The sequence below is a fragment of the Salvelinus namaycush genome, chromosome 5 (assembly GCF_016432855.1).
Source record: "Salvelinus namaycush isolate Seneca chromosome 5, SaNama_1.0, whole genome shotgun sequence".
NCBI lineage: Eukaryota > Metazoa > Chordata > Actinopteri > Salmoniformes > Salmonidae > Salvelinus > Salvelinus namaycush.
In genome coordinates this window covers 17,717,626-17,733,243 of record NC_052311.1, presented here as the reverse complement: position 1 = coordinate 17,733,243, position 15,618 = coordinate 17,717,626, and the positions used below count along the sequence as shown (strand labels likewise).

The following is a 15,618-nucleotide window of genomic DNA, read 5'->3' as shown; positions in this document are numbered from 1 at the left end:
AATGTCTACCTAATGAAACCATCTTCAGGGCCCGAAAATTGGTTAGTTTGTTTATTAAATCAACTGTCTGAATCTAGCTGTACCTTTGAAGCCATTTATTGAATCACTACAGATTAAAACCTCTAACATAGCTTTTACAAATTAATTCAGAAGATGGAACATAGTTATAGTCTCTGCATCAATTCGTTAACTCAATCTGTCAGAGGGAGAGAAAAAGGATGAAATGTTCCCTCTTGAGACCATTGATCCTGCATTTAGATGATTGGTGAATGAAGGTCAGAGGACCTCTTGGGTCTTGTCAAAAGGCCGGTAGTGACTCATTATAATCGCTTCTTGGTTTCTGCCCTATCCGACCAAATGGGATGCATCTGCAATGGCGTCAAACTTGAACAGGCTCGATATGACGGTCATGTTCATTAGGGCACGCAATGGAAACCAATTTTAAAACATTTTGTAGCAGAAAACATTCCTCTCTCAGTTTATTTTGTTCCATTTGATTCCAGGGTTGGGTTCATTTGATGCCAAATGAACTCAACCCTGGAAACCTCCCCATCCTGAGAACAGAATGGAGACTGCTGTGTAGAGGAGGGGAAGGAGAGGGTCCATTTGCAGATGTGTCACCGTAATTGGTATTTCAATCTTGCGGGAGCCGCAGCGGGACTGAAGACTGCTCCTCACTAAAATCTCATCTGATTTCCCCCTCCCCAGAGAGTTACCCTATTCTCTCTCTCTCACAAGTACACACTGTCAACTGCTCGTTTAGGTTTAATGCTAAACATTAAGTAAAACTGACCAGTGAAGCTATGGAAATTGAACTTAAACCTTTCACTTTTCATTTAAAAAAAACGAATTACTGTCTGTAACTCTACAATATACTGTACATCAGTGTTTTAAATGTGAAAAGCACAAAATAGTCTCCTGACTATTGTGCCATACAGCTGCTGTGTTTTAAATGCTGTGTTCTTCAGAGCACATTGAAAAGAGATTACTGTTCTAAATAGAGCACAATACACAAAACAAGTTATGTTTCATTTCATGTGAATCTAACCAGGACAGTCCACTCAGTGACACTTGAATCTAACCAGGACAGTCCACTCAGTGACACTTGAATCTAAGCAGGACAGTCCACTCAGTGACACTTGAATCTAAGCAGGACAGTCCACTCAGTGACACTTGAATCTAAGCAGGACAGTCCACTTAGTGACACTTGAATCTAAGCAGGACAGTCCACTTAGTGACACTTGAATCTAAGCAGGACAGTCCACTTAGTGACACTTGAATCTAAGCAGGACAGTCCACTTAGTGACACTTGAATCTAAGCAGGACAGTCCACTCAGTGACACTTGAATCTAACCAGGACAGTCCACTCAGTGACACTTGAATCTAACCAGGACAGTCCACTCAGTGACACTTGAATCTAAGCAGGACATGAAACATGACTCTGTTGTATGTCCTTGCCTCTGATGCATGTCCACACCTTTCCAAGCCCTTCTGGTGCCGTCAATCCTCCACAGTACAATAACATGTTAAACAAATAAATCCTCTCTCACCTGTGACCCAGACCATGATGAGGATCTCAGTCCAGCTGAATTCAGTGGTCTTGACCCGGTAGATCTGCATGGGGTGGTCAGTGACTGTCACGTTTGGCATGGTGCTGATGCCCTCGAAGCGGTCCGATGCGTTGAACAACAGCAGGCACAGGAAGATGATGAAGGAGGCGGCATGGGCCACAAACTTCATAAAGGGGCTGCGCAAAGCATTGCCCAGCTACAGAAAATAAGAAGGATCACATTTGCACCTCAGTTATTTAGCAGATGCTCTCATCCATAGTGACTTACAATCAGTGCATTCAACTTAGGTAGGTAAAACAACCACATCATAGCAAGTAAAACCTTCAGGTGAGATCGGTGGGATGCACAGGGAGAATTCAGTCAATAAGAAGTCTCTGGAGTAACTATGCTGTAACCACCTCAACCTATACTACAAATCAGGATAGTTAGCCAGCTAATTTGCCTACACATCCTAAAATAATGTATATTTTTCTTTTAAAGATAAGCTTGAAATGGGCTTGGTCTAATTTTCTCAACAACAAAAAACACATATGTACGTTTAGCTTTCTTAATGAACCAGACAATCAACAGTTATTTCTGTTTGTTTATCAAAGTTATCTGGCTAACTCCTTGAACCTGCGTTGTAATATACCTGTCAGATGAAATTAGTTGGTTGAAAACTATGGAGAAAACTATGCTACAGCCACCTCAACCTGCTTGAAATTAGTTTGTTGTTAAGTCTGGAGAAACTTCACAACAAACACAAATCAATTCAGTTTAGGTGGTCGAATCAATTGATTTAAAATTTTTGGTTTCGGTCATGATCTATACAACTGAAAAGCTACTACTAGTCCTAATCCTAACCAATCAATTGGCCAAGGCATTCCTGAAAAACAAATCGAAGTGTTCTCAAGGTGCCACCTCTAAATAAACATGATGCCAGCAATAGTAATGATGCCAACAACCCAAACTGGCATCGTGCCCGCACCACTAACCCATTAACATGCCCAGCTGTTGCTCTGCTTCTCTCCATTCCTCTTATAGCCCTCAATGATTAAAACACACATTGTTAGTCTTGGCTTTATGAGAGGGTAAACAACGTCCCTAAAGATAGAAAATGTAACACTTACATTTAATTGGAGCGTTGCGAGAGACTCTCGTTATACTACTGAAACTTAAGACTTATCCATAAACGTAGTGCAGGGTAAGTGAATATAAACAAACAAGCACACTACACCCTATTTATTTACCCTCACACTCCTATACTATTTATTTACCCTCACACTAAGACTATTTATTTACCCTCACACTCCTAGACTATTTATTTACCCACACTCCTAGACTATTTATTTACCCTCACACTCCTTGTCACGATCGTCGAAATAACATTCGGACCAAGGCGCAGCGTGATATGGGTTCCACATCTTTTTATTCGTGAAACGCACAAAACAATTTTTTTTAAAGCAAACGATACGTGACGCTATGGAGTGCTCACAGGCAACTACACATAAACAAGATCCCACAAAAAAAACAGTGGGAAATGGCTGCCTAAATATGATTCCCAATCAGAGACAACGCTAAACAGCTGCCTCTGATTGGGAACCATACCAGGCCAACATAGAAATAAAACAACCTAGATTACCCACCCTAGTCACACCCCGACCTAACCAAAATAGAGAATAAAAAGGCTCTCTATGGTCAGGGCGTGACACTCCTAGACTATTTATTTACCCTCACACTCCTAGACTATTTATTTACCCTCACTCCTAGACTATTTATTTACCTTCACACTCCTAGACTATTTATTTACCCTCACATTCCTAGACGTTTTATTTACCCTCACACCACTAGACTACTTACCCTAACACACCTAGACTTATTTACCCTCACACTCCTATACTTATTTACTTTAATCACAGGTGGCTGTAAACGTCTGTTTTACTTTTCAATGGGAAGTTTGGGTAATGGAACCATATATATGTAATTCTATGGGCTAGAAACAATACTCTTCATATACTCTGGTTTGAGTTGAGATAAATGAAGGGAACACAATTGGTGAATTTTGTCCCAACACTGCCTCCGTATTTCACTTTGAACTCTACAGCCTGGTTATGCTCCAGTTGATCTACCTGAGAGGTTCTGAGTGGCAGGAATGATGGCGGTGGGTGGCCCTGCATGCCAGATTTCTATCTATACTCTCTTGGCAGACATTACATGTCACATTGCAAAACAATCATCAATCAATCAAATTAAATCAATCACATTTATTTTCTAAAGCCTTTTTATATCAGCAGTTGTCACAAAGTGCGATACAGATTCCCAGCCTAAAACCCCAAAGAGCACTGTGCAGAGGCACAGTGGCTGTGAAAAACTCCCTAGAAAGGAATGAACCTAGGAAGAAACCTAGAGTGGAACCAGGCTCCGAGGGGTGGCCAGTCCTCTTCTGGCTGTGTTGGGTAGAGATTATAGCGGGGAAACTGCCAGGTCCGTTTGCGATATTACAACAAAGACGTTACGTCAAACAACGAACACCTCTGACATCATTGCACATAATTTCACGCAAGATAGAACAGCAGAGTATGTACTGTGAGTTTTTTCTCCACGATGCTGGAGGCGCATTTTCTCAAAATAAAAACAATAACAAATCTGCCAATTTTGGATTCCAACTACAAGGCCAGATTGTTCTTCAAGACGTCCAAACGTTCAAAGATGACCAGCGGGGTCAAATAATAACCAGAGGGGTTAAAGAGGGTGCAACAGTTCAACATCTCAGCGTGCACGTGCATACGAGCGTTTGGGCAGTTTTGTAAACAAACATACTCCATCAACATTTCTCTGACTACAACTACAAAGGGTAAGCGAAAGTCAGCGGGGTATGTCAGTGAACGTGGTACTCTTACCCGACTGCAAGGGGCAAACCAGTAACCCACAGCCAGCAGGGGCAGACCCAGGGCCACAGCCACCACCACCAGGCACTTCACAGCGATGGTCTGCTCCCTCAGGCCCGACAGGTTCTCATACCAGATCGTCAGCAGCTGCTGCTGGCAGTTGGGGTGTGCCACGAACTGTGGGGGAGAAGAGAGAAAACAGGAAATGAGATGTAATGTTTAAGTTAATGCAATCGGGAAACAGCCTGGGGAAGCAGGGATGAGCAATATACTGTCTTTATAATAGAGATAATAAAATGGGAAAGCAGTCTAGGGAAGCAAAGAGGCTGAGTGGCAGACCTGGTTCATCCTCTACACTGCCACTCCGTTTAGTCTGGACAATGAGGATGAAAACCCAGTTCTGAATCTATTCTGTAGGCACCAGGTGGACACCAGATAAAAGGGGACTGCGGAGTGGAGGCACCAGTCATTGGTTGGTCATTTGCATTTTAAGTGGGCCTATAGTGTGTGTCTATGGGCGTGTGTGTGTGTAATCACATTAACAGGCTTGATCAAATCTGGGGAAATACATTACGCTCTCGTCAACGGTGGCTGCTGTGGGAAGATTTGGGTAGGTGGTGTTCCCTGTCTGAGTAATGGAAGTTTTCAATCAAAAGCTACTGAGCCATTAATGAACTGAACAGTTCTCTCTGTGGGTTTTCTTGACACCGTCTGCCAGCCCAGTCAATCCATAACCATTTTATAATAGCAAACGTTTGGTTATTTGCTTTGTAAAGGCCTAATACTACAAGATAAGAACATTAACCAGTATCAAGGGGATGTAAAAAGTTTGAGTTGCCATGTTCATTCTAATATGGGAACAAACAGACATGCAATTCCAATTGAAGAAAGAAATCATGTACGGGAATGGTGGCCATTTCCTGTGATTTAAATGGGATTGACCCTCAAACTGTTGCTCCCAGGTACTTTGAGAATAACTTTGAGATACAGACTAAATTAATTCTGGGTCAGAGAGAGGTGCATTGCCACCTGTAGCAAGAAACAAGCTCCATTCTCAAGTGTGCAATGCGTTCTGAATGGAACCCACTAGGTTAATGAATAACAAACATCTGTGCCTTTGGGTTTTTAATGTCATGGTTGAGCTACATCGGCTCCCCCTTTTTGCTACAAGGCTAGCAATGACTGAATTGGAAAATATGGCCAATTAATTATGCTGTTGAATGAGGAATCGAGGCAAAGCCAGAACGGCTATGAATTATGAGCAGTGAGTCTATTATTATCGATTCTTTGGAGAGGGAGAGCCGTGTGGCATTGGGATGATTTGTCAGTGTACAAAAAAATCATGGGACAAGAACGAGATGCAGAAGAGTTGAGGTGAACATTAACCTGCCAGTAACAGGATAAGGACATTTTAAAACACTTCATGTGAGAAAATCTGGGCAAAAATCAATAGGTAAAAACTCAATATCTGTCAGGGGTAGCAAGCTACAGTAGGTGTTCAAAAGCTCTAATGGTGGTTTGGGTCATCCTGAAAGATGTCACTTTGCCTTACAGTTTTTCAAAAGCTTTTAAAAGCTATTTATCATGATGGAATGGTATTTTATACAATTTTATACGGTGCCAACTAATGATTCAACTTGCTATGCAACTCCTTATGATTTAATTCATTTTATATCTAACCTTTCGAATGCCATTTTACAAGCTAACTGTAATGGCATGTGTTTTGTTTCAGTTGTCTGAAGTACCAACTAAAGATTCAACTTGCTGTACAACTCAGTTTTCAGTTAACTTCTTGCGAATATAGGGGGTGCTGTTTCGACTTAGCATAAATCGGGCTCCAGATTAAACGGCTTCCTACTCAATTCTTGCTCGTACAATATGCATATTATTATTATTATTGGATAGAAAACACTCTCTAGTTTCTATAGCCGTTGGAATTTTGTCTCTGAGTGAAACAGAACTCCTTCTACAGCACTTTTCATGACAGGGAGTGAGATTTCAGACATCTTGGCCCCTGTTCCCAGGTCGGTTGTAATGTCCCTGTAAATGCTATGGAGAAACAGACACTGCCTACGTCTTCCTCTGGATGTCAGTACGTGGTGACGCTTTGAATGGAGTCGATTGCGCAATCAGGGCCTGTATAAAACACCAAATACCGGAAGTAGCTTTCTTTTGCTGCCTGCGCCTGACGCACGAAGGACGTCGGACTTGCCTCCTTCCAAGCGGTTGTTTAGCCAGTAATATTTCTCCGGTCATGTTTTTACTCGTTATAGGTGTTAAAAACATCATAAGGTAGTTAATTTGAACCGTTTTATAGCAATTTATATCCGTTTAGGGCGATTTTATGGCATTTCTGTGTAATACACTTTGAAGCGCTGGGCACTTTTCGAGTGCATGGTGAACGTTAGTGACCATTTCGACCGGACAAGAGGAGATCTTTCGACCAAAAGACCATTAGACCGGAGAAAGGATTCATTGCCCAAGATTCTGATGGAAGAACAGCTCATAGTAAGAACAATTTATGATGATAAATCGTGTTTCTGTCGAAAAATGTTAAACGCTTATGCCGCCATTTTGTTTGGTATAGCTTCGCTTGGCGCAACCTGTATTGAAAAGTAAGGATAATTAAAAAAATGTAATTCAGCGATTGTATTAAGAATTAAATTGTCTATCAATCGCTGTCCACCCTGTATTTTTTAGTCAAGTTTATGAGTATTTATGTATAAGACTAGATCACTGTCTAATATGGCGCCCGACATTTTCTGACCAGCTGGGCTACTTTTCTCATTGTCTAACCATGATTTTGGTGGCTAAATATGCACATTTTCGAACAAACTCTATATGTATGTTGTAATATGATGTTACAGGAGTGTCATCTGAAGAATTCTGAGAAGGTTAGTGAAAAAATTAATATATTTTGGCGATGATTACGTTATCGCTCTCTTTGGCTAGAATCAATGCTCTGGTAACGTTTGCACATGTGGTATGCTAATATAACGATTTATTGTGTTTTCGCTGTAAAACACTTAGAACATCTGAAATATTGTCTGAATTCACAAGATCTGTGTCTTTCCATTGCTGTGAGCTGTGTATTTTTAAGAAATGTTTTATGATTAGTAATTAGGTAATACACGTTGCTCTGTGTATTTATTCTAGTCGAGTTGTGATGGTGGGTGCAATTGTAAACTATGATTTATACCTGAAATATGCACATTTTTCTAACAAAACCTATCCTATACCATAAATATGTTATCAGACTGTCATCTGATGAGGTTTTTTCTTGGTTAGTGGCTATCAATATCTTTATTTGGCCGAATTGGTGATAGCTACTGATGCAGTAAGAAAATGGTGGAGTAAGAAAATTGTTGTCTTTTGCTAACAGTGGTTAGCTAATAGATTTACATATTGTGTCTTCCCTGTAAAACATTTTACAAATCAGAGATGATGGCTTGAATCACAAGATCTGTATCTTTCATTTGGTGTCTTGGACTTGTGATTTCATGAACATTTTTTTTAATGATATCCCTGTAACTTTAGGCTAGGCTATGCTAGTCAGCTTTTGTGTTGGGGGGGATCCCGGATCCGGGTTTGGTAGGCGTTAGAGGTTAATCCTTTTATTTTTTTATGATTCATTTAAACTTGTGAGTCACACTGACATGCAAATCTGTTTTTCAAGGGCGCCCTGGGCAACAGGCAGCAACATAATCATACATACAAATAAACTATAATGACAATATAACAACCAGGGTTGTGTCACGTTCCTGACCTGTTTTCCCTTGTTTTTCTATTTGTTTAGTATGGTCAGGGCGTGAGTTGGGGTGGGCATTCTATGTTGTGTGTCTAGTTTGTCTGTTTCTGTGTTCAGCCTAATATGGTTCTCAATCAGAGGCAGCTGGCAATCGTTGTCCCTGATTGAGAATCATATATAGGTGGCTTGTTTTGTGTTGGGGATTGTGGGTGGTTGTTTCCTGTCTCTGTATTTGTGGTCTGCACCAGATAGGACTGTCTCGGTTTTCACGTTTGTTGTTTTGTATTGTTGTAAGTGTTCACAGTTCGTTAAATTAAACATGTTGAACACTAACTGCGCTGCATTTTGGTCCTCTCCTTCATCCCAGGAAGAAAGCCGTTACAGAACCACCCACCAAACCCGGACCAAGCAGCAGCAGCAGGAGAGGCTGCAGCAGCAGCAGCAGCAGCAGGAGAGGCTGCACTATTTGGAGGAATGGACATGGGAGGACGGTTTAGACGGCAAAGGACCCTGGGCAGAGCCAGGGGAATATCGCCGCCCCAAAGAAGAGCTGGAGGCAGCGAAGGCGGAGAGGCGCTATTATGAGGCGCTAGCACGGCAAAGCGGCTGGAGGCCCGAGAGGCAGCCCCAAAAATGTATTGGGGGGAGGCACACGGGGAGTGTGGCAGAGTCAGGAGTCAGACCTGAGCCAACTCCCCCTGCTTACCGTAAGGAGCCGGTCAGGGCGGAATTGGAGGTGAGCGACGCAGAGACAGTGAAGGAGTTAATGGGGAAATTGGAGGAGAGAGTTATGAGGGAGGTGCTGGTTTGGTGCATGAGGCACGACATCCGCCCGACTGAACGTGTCGGGGAGTTGATGTCACCGGGAACAGCTCTCCATACTCGTCCTGAGGTGTGTCCTAGCCGTCTGGTTAAGACTGTGCCAGCCTCACGCATCAGGCCTCCTGTGCGCCTCCCTAGCCCTGCACGTCCTCTGCCAGCTTGGCGCTACAGCTCTCCCAGCCGTGCTTCCAGTGGAGAGAGAGGGCGTCGTACCGGGCAGACACCGTGTTATGCGGTGGAGCGCACGGTGTCCCCGGTGCGTGTGCTTAGCCCGGTGCGCAACATCTCAGCTCCCCACATCTGCCGGGCTAGGGTGAATATCCAGCCAGGGCGGATGGTGCCAGCCCTGCTCTCAAGACCTCCAGTGCGCCTTCACGGTCCGGTCTGTCCAGTACCACCAGTGCCTACACTACGCACCAGGTTTCCAGTGCGTCTCCAGAGCCCAGTTCCTCCTCTACGCACTCTCCCTGCGGTGCGTGTCTCCAGCCCAGTACCTCCAGTTCCGGCACCACGCACCAAGCCTCCTGTGCGTCTCCAGAGTCCTGTACGCACTGTTCCTTCTCCCCGCACTCGCCCTGAGGTGCGTGCCCTCAGCCTGGTACCACCAGTTCCGGTACCACGCACCAGGCCAATAGTGCGCCTCGAGATTCCAGTGTGCCCTGTTCCTGCTCCCCGCACTAGCCTTGAGGTGCGTGTCTCCAGTCCGGTACCACCAGTTCCGGCACCACGCACCAGGCCTACTGTGCGCCTCAGCAGGTCAGAGTCGGCCGTCTGCCCAGCGCCATCTGAGCCATCCGTCTGCCCAGCGCCATCTGAGCCATCCGTCTGCCCAGCGCCATCTGAGCCATCCGTCTGCCCAGCGCCATCTGAGCCATCCGTCTGCCCAGCGCCATCTGAGCCGCCCGTCTGCCCCGAGCCGTCAGAGCCGTTCGTCAGTCAGGAGCCGTCAGAGCCGTTCGTCAGTCAGGAGCCGCCAGCCAGTCAGGAGCCGCCGGAGCCGCCAGCCAGTCAGGAGCCGCCGGAGCCGCCAGCCAGTCAGGAGCCGCCGGAGCCGCCAGCCAGTCAGGAGCCGCCGGAGCCGCCAGCCAGTCAGGAGCCGCCGGAGCCGCCAGCCAGTCAGGAGCCGCCGGAGCCGCCAGCCAGTCAGGAGCCGCCGGAGCCGCCAGCCAGTCATGAGCTGCCCTCCAGTCATGAGCTGCCCTCCAGTCATGAGCTGCCCTCCAGTCATGAGCTGCCTTCCAGTCATGAGCTGCCTTCCAGTCATGAGCTGCCTTCCAGTCATGAGCTGCCTTCCAGTCATGAGCTGCCCCTCAGTCCAGAGCTGCCCCTCAGTCCAGAGCTGCCCCTCTGTCCGGAGCTGCCCCTCTGTCCGGAGCTGCCCCTCTGTCCGGAGCTGCCCCTCTGTCCGGAGCTGCCCCTCTGTCCGGAGCTACCTCTCTGTCCTGAGCTACCTCTCTGTCCTGAGCTACCTCTCTGTCCTGAGCTACCTCTCTGTCCTGAGCTACCTCTCTGTCCTGAGCTACCTCTCTGTCCTGAGCTACCTCTCTGTCCTGAGCTACCTCTCTGTCCTGAGCTACCTCTCTGTCCTGAGTTATCTCCTCTATTTAGGAGGGACCTTTGGGAAGGTTCCTAGACCAGGGTCGGGGGCGAGGGTCGCCACTCAAAGGACGCTAAGGAGGGGGACAAAGACAATGGTGGTGTCCTCGTCCTGCGCCGGAGCCGCCACCGCGGACAGATGCCCACCCAGACCCTCCCCTTGAGTTTTAGGGGTGCGCCCGGAGTTCGCACCTTGAGGGGGGGGGGTTCTGTCACGTTCCTGACCTGTTTTCCCTTGTTTTTGTATTTGTTTAGTATGGTCAGGGCGTGAGTTGGGGTGGGCATTCAATGTTGTGTGTCTAGTTTGTCTGTTTCTGTGTTCAGCCTAATATGGTTCTCAATCAGAGGCAGCTGTCAATCGTTGTCCCTGATTGAGAATCATATATAGGTGGCTTGTTTTGTGTTGGGGATTGTGGGTGGTTGTTTCCTGTCTCTGTGTTTGTGTTCTGCACCAGATAGGACTGTCTCAGTTTTCACGTTTGTTGTTTTGTATTGTTGTAAGTGTTCACAGTTCGTTAAATTAAACATGTTGAACACTAACTGCGCTGCATTTTGGTCCTCTCCTTCATCCCAGGAAGAAAGCCGTTACAGGTTGGGGAGTAATAGATTACGTGTAATCAGTTACATGTAAGGGATTACCAAAAAAAACAGTAAATGTAATCCGTTACGTTACCAGCAAAAATATTGTAATCAGATTACAGATACTTTTGAAAAACTAGATGATTACTTCGAGGATTACTTTTAAATACAGAAAGGATGTTTAACACGTCTCTTTTCTCAATGACATTCAAATAAGCATTGAAAAAAGGCGCAAGTTTAAGGTGGTTCCACCTGAGCGAGTCTGACCACAAGTCAGAGACCAGTATGATGACACACCAAATGTGTTTGATGGATCGTGTGAAAAGAGCAGGAATAGGCTTTTGTAGGTTCCAGTCCAAACTATGTCTTCCAATGGTGCGACTGCTGTCAGCATCCAAAGATTATCCAACTTGAATAAACGCTAAGGTTTACGATGACAGCAGTGTCTACAGCGATACGGATATCACTTATTATTGGTATCTACCATCGCGCATTGATGTGAAATACACTGCTGCTCTCTCACTTAGCTATTTGCGCCTTACGGATTGTGGTTGTTGTGGATGGCTGTTCACAGATCTTAATGTGTATTTGAACCCAATAATGGTTGAATTCAAGAAGTTTAAGCTGCCTATCAAACATTGTTTCTGAAACCAGTGGACAGCCAGTGAAAAATGCGCTCCTGCAACATCTAACTGACACATGCTCAAACTCGCACACTTCTGATAGACTTAAAGGGGCTATCTGTAGTTGCTACATCCATTTTTGGACTTATAAATTATATATATTTATGTAAAGACATAATTTAACCGTATTATTATATGTAGTAGAAAGCGATAGGTTAGAAGAAGCCTACATAACCAACCCATAAAGTAAAATGGAACATCCATATATGGCCAGTTATGTAAATTGTAACATTGATTTAACCTGCAATAGATGTCTTTCAATTGGTAACATACAATTTTGTCTTCTTCTAATGCCTCTTAAGGGGAAAGTAATCTAAAAGTAACTGAATTTAATCAGATTACGTTACTGAGTTTGGGTAATCCAAAAGTTACGTTATGGATTACAATTAGAAAGTAACCTACCCAAGCCTGACAACAACAACCATAAAACCGCAAGTCACAGTGATGACACCAAACACTCAGCATCATTAACATAGCAAGTGCACACAGAGCCGGAAGATATATTGACTTTAGTTAGCCATTTATATTCAACTATCTGAACTATTTGGAAAAGTTGCAATTAAAAAAAATTGGCACTGGTCTCTCCACTTTAACCAATTATATGCATTAACCCTAGATAACTATTTGTTTTGAAGCCACCGCGCAGCCATCTTGGTACTCCTACTCCAGTGTAAAAAAAATATTTTGGACGGTATAGAAATGCATTTATTAATGTCTACATTTGTTTTCCTTATATTCCTTAAAAAATATATATATTTAGAGAGTAATAATGTTACTGTAATACATACAATTTTGTCCTTGAAAGATTATATTGAAAGACTGTAGAATTCCATTAATTCCTATGGAGGACTGCGCGTTCTGAGGAGTACCAATATGGCTGACCGGTGGCTTCAAAGCCTATCACTGGCCATTACATAGCATAAGCAAACCAGGGTTTATACACATCATTTGATTTTAAATGCGCCCACCAGAGGGCAATGCCGCCCCTATTTCGATGTCATTTTTGTTTAGGTTCCACCTCCGAAGAAAGATGCAGGCTACACATACATATTCACGAATTGGGGGAGGGAAATAATGTTGTAATGACTTCCACCTCGAGTGATCGAGAAACATCAACAAATAGGCAATTGACAGCTGTTAGTGTAGCTAGGTAGCATGCTAACCTTAGCTAGCCATCTTATTAACCTTATCTAGCTAGCTAACGTTATCTGTTGTTGCTGTCTTTTTTCAAACTACACTGTATTCAAAGGATTAGCCAGCTGGCTAAGCTGGTTCTACTGGAGTTGTCATTAGCATAATAGGGAAAACTTCACCACAGATGGAAATCTTTGACTTCACCACAGATGGAAACCAGTATCTTTGACTTCACCACAGACGGAAACCAGTGTCTTTGACTTCACCACAGACTGAAACCAGTATCTTTGACTTCACCATCTATTGTTATCTCGAAAGTTTTGGCATCTTCCATAAGAGACATGTGTTTTTCTACATTATAATGGACATGGTGAAACTGGCAGGCTTCAGCTGCGGTACAGCAAAGCCAAGTCAGCCGTGCTCATGGTTCTCACAGGGGAAGTGAAATGATAAGCTACAATTACTTTGCTCATGATGCATGTCGCAAATGACATGTAACAACACCCTGAGTGCATCAGACACAAAACACCAATACAAATGTTACAACAGAACAGCAAAATAGATAAAGAAGTTCCTTGAATGTTATTTTGCAGGTGCCTGTTCATTTAAGCTGATAGACGTGGTATATCCGACCATGTACCACGGGTTTGACAAAACATTTATTTTTACTGCTCTAATTACGTTGATAACCAGTTTATAAAATATCAATAAGGCACCTCGGGGTTTGTGGTATATGGCCAATATACAACCAATATACCATGGCTAAGGGCTGTATCCAGGGACTCCGCGTTGCGTTGTGCGAAGAACACCTCCTAGCTGTGGTATATTGGCCATATACCACACCCCCTCGTGCCTTATTGATATTTTATAAACTGGTTATCAACGTAATTAGAGCAGTAAAAATAAATGTTTTGTCAAACCCGTGGTACATGGTCGGATATACCACGTCTGTCAGCCAATCAGCATTCAGGGCTCAAACTATCCAGTTTATAATATAGGATAGACGCTGGCTGCACCAATCAAAGCAATGAAGCATGTAGTGAAGCATTCATGTTGGGGCGACGGGGGAGCATGGATGCAAAGTGCAATCATACCATTTATGAAATGTATATATTTATATATATATTATTTATTTATTTTAATACAGACTAGCTAAAAAAAGTAGGTTGAATGTATAAATGATCCATGTTCAATTTCTGTAAAAAAAAGTACAGGTGAAAAAAACATACGTTTGCACCCTCTATTTTAATTTGTTCCACGGCTCAGGCGGCCAAGTGTTGGCTACGGCGAAAAGCTGTTTGGTTCAGTTGAGACTCGCAAAGAGGAAGGACTTTGCAGGTGTTTCTGATTAATTAACAATGCCATGCTGGTGGGTGGTAACGTTAAAATAAAACTGGAAAGAAACGTAGACTGAAAAGTATTAGCCGTCATATCATTGCCACAGGAAAAAAGTCCCCACTTCAAGCCCAAATATATCATACTCAGTGGTGGAAAAAGTACCCAATTGTCATACTTCATTAAAAATAAAAATACCTTAATTGAAAATGACTGAAGTAAAAGTGAAAGTCACCAGTAAAATTCTACTTGAGTAAATGTAAAAAAAATATTAGGTTTTAAATATACTGAGGTATCAAAAGTAAATGTAATTGCTAAAATATACTTAAGTATCAAAAGTAAAAGTATAAAAGTATATATCATTTCACATTCCTGTCACGCCTACTCCCACTCCCTCTCTCTGGCGCTCGACGTTGCCGGTCCACTGCACCCTATTCAGTAGATGACTGCGCGAGGAGGTCCAGATGCATTTGGCGTGCCGGGACAACAACCTTTCCTTAGACATGCTCATCGCGATGGCCATCCATCTGGACAACCTTCTTCGGGAGCGCCGGCACCTCACTCTCCTCGCCCTCCTCCTTTGTTCGTTTTGAGGCAGATCCTGAACCGATGGAGGTAGTTGCCACACACCTCTCCGTGGCAGAGCAGCGTCTCCGGAGACAGCTGGGGCTGTGTCCAGATTGCGGCCAGGAGGGGCACCAGCTTCAGCCGTGTCATTGGCCCGTGTTTTGGGACGTATATGTGGATATCCGCCAGGCTCTGGAGAGGGAACCCTCTCCTGCTACCTACCCTCTTGAGCACATCTATGTCCCCACAGGGGTAAGAGACCGACTGTTGACCTGGGTGCACACATCCCTCACCGCTGGACACCCAGGTAACACCTGCACCATTATCTCTGCAAAGTACTGATGGTCCACCTTTGCGCAGGATGTCACCCGCTTTGTCAACTCCTGCTTCGTATGTGCCCAAACCAAATATCCCCGGGACACGCTCCAGCAGGGAAACACCTTCCCATGCCTCAGCGGCTTTGGTCCCATCTGTCCATAGATTTTTTGACTGATCTCCCTCCGTCTGATGGTTTCACCACTATTATGGTTGCTGTGGACAGATTCTCTAAATCCTACCATTTTATCCCTCTCTCTGGTCTCCCTACCCACCCTCCAGGTTGCTGAGGCACTCTTCCAGCAGGTCTTCAGGCACTATGGCCTTCCAGAGGACATCGTCTCTGACCGTGGCCCCCAATTCACGTCGCGGTTATGAAGAACTTTCTTGGAGAAGATGGG

At 44.3% G+C, this 15,618-nt stretch overlaps 1 protein-coding gene across 1 annotated transcript in view; it reads right to left on the bottom strand.

Annotated features, from left to right (window-relative positions):
* The window catches only part of LOC120046953 (short transient receptor potential channel 3), a 48,820-nt gene that overhangs the window by 11,586 nt on the left and 21,616 nt on the right, over window positions 1-15,618 (bottom strand). Inside the window, exons 4-5 of the mRNA XM_038992504.1 lie at window positions 4,451-4,615; window positions 1,551-1,767 (exon numbers count right to left, since the gene is read on the bottom strand). Of these exons, the coding sequence (XP_038848432.1) occupies window positions 1,551-1,767; window positions 4,451-4,615 (382 nt within the window). The remainder of the gene's footprint in view (window positions 1-1,550; window positions 1,768-4,450; window positions 4,616-15,618) is intronic.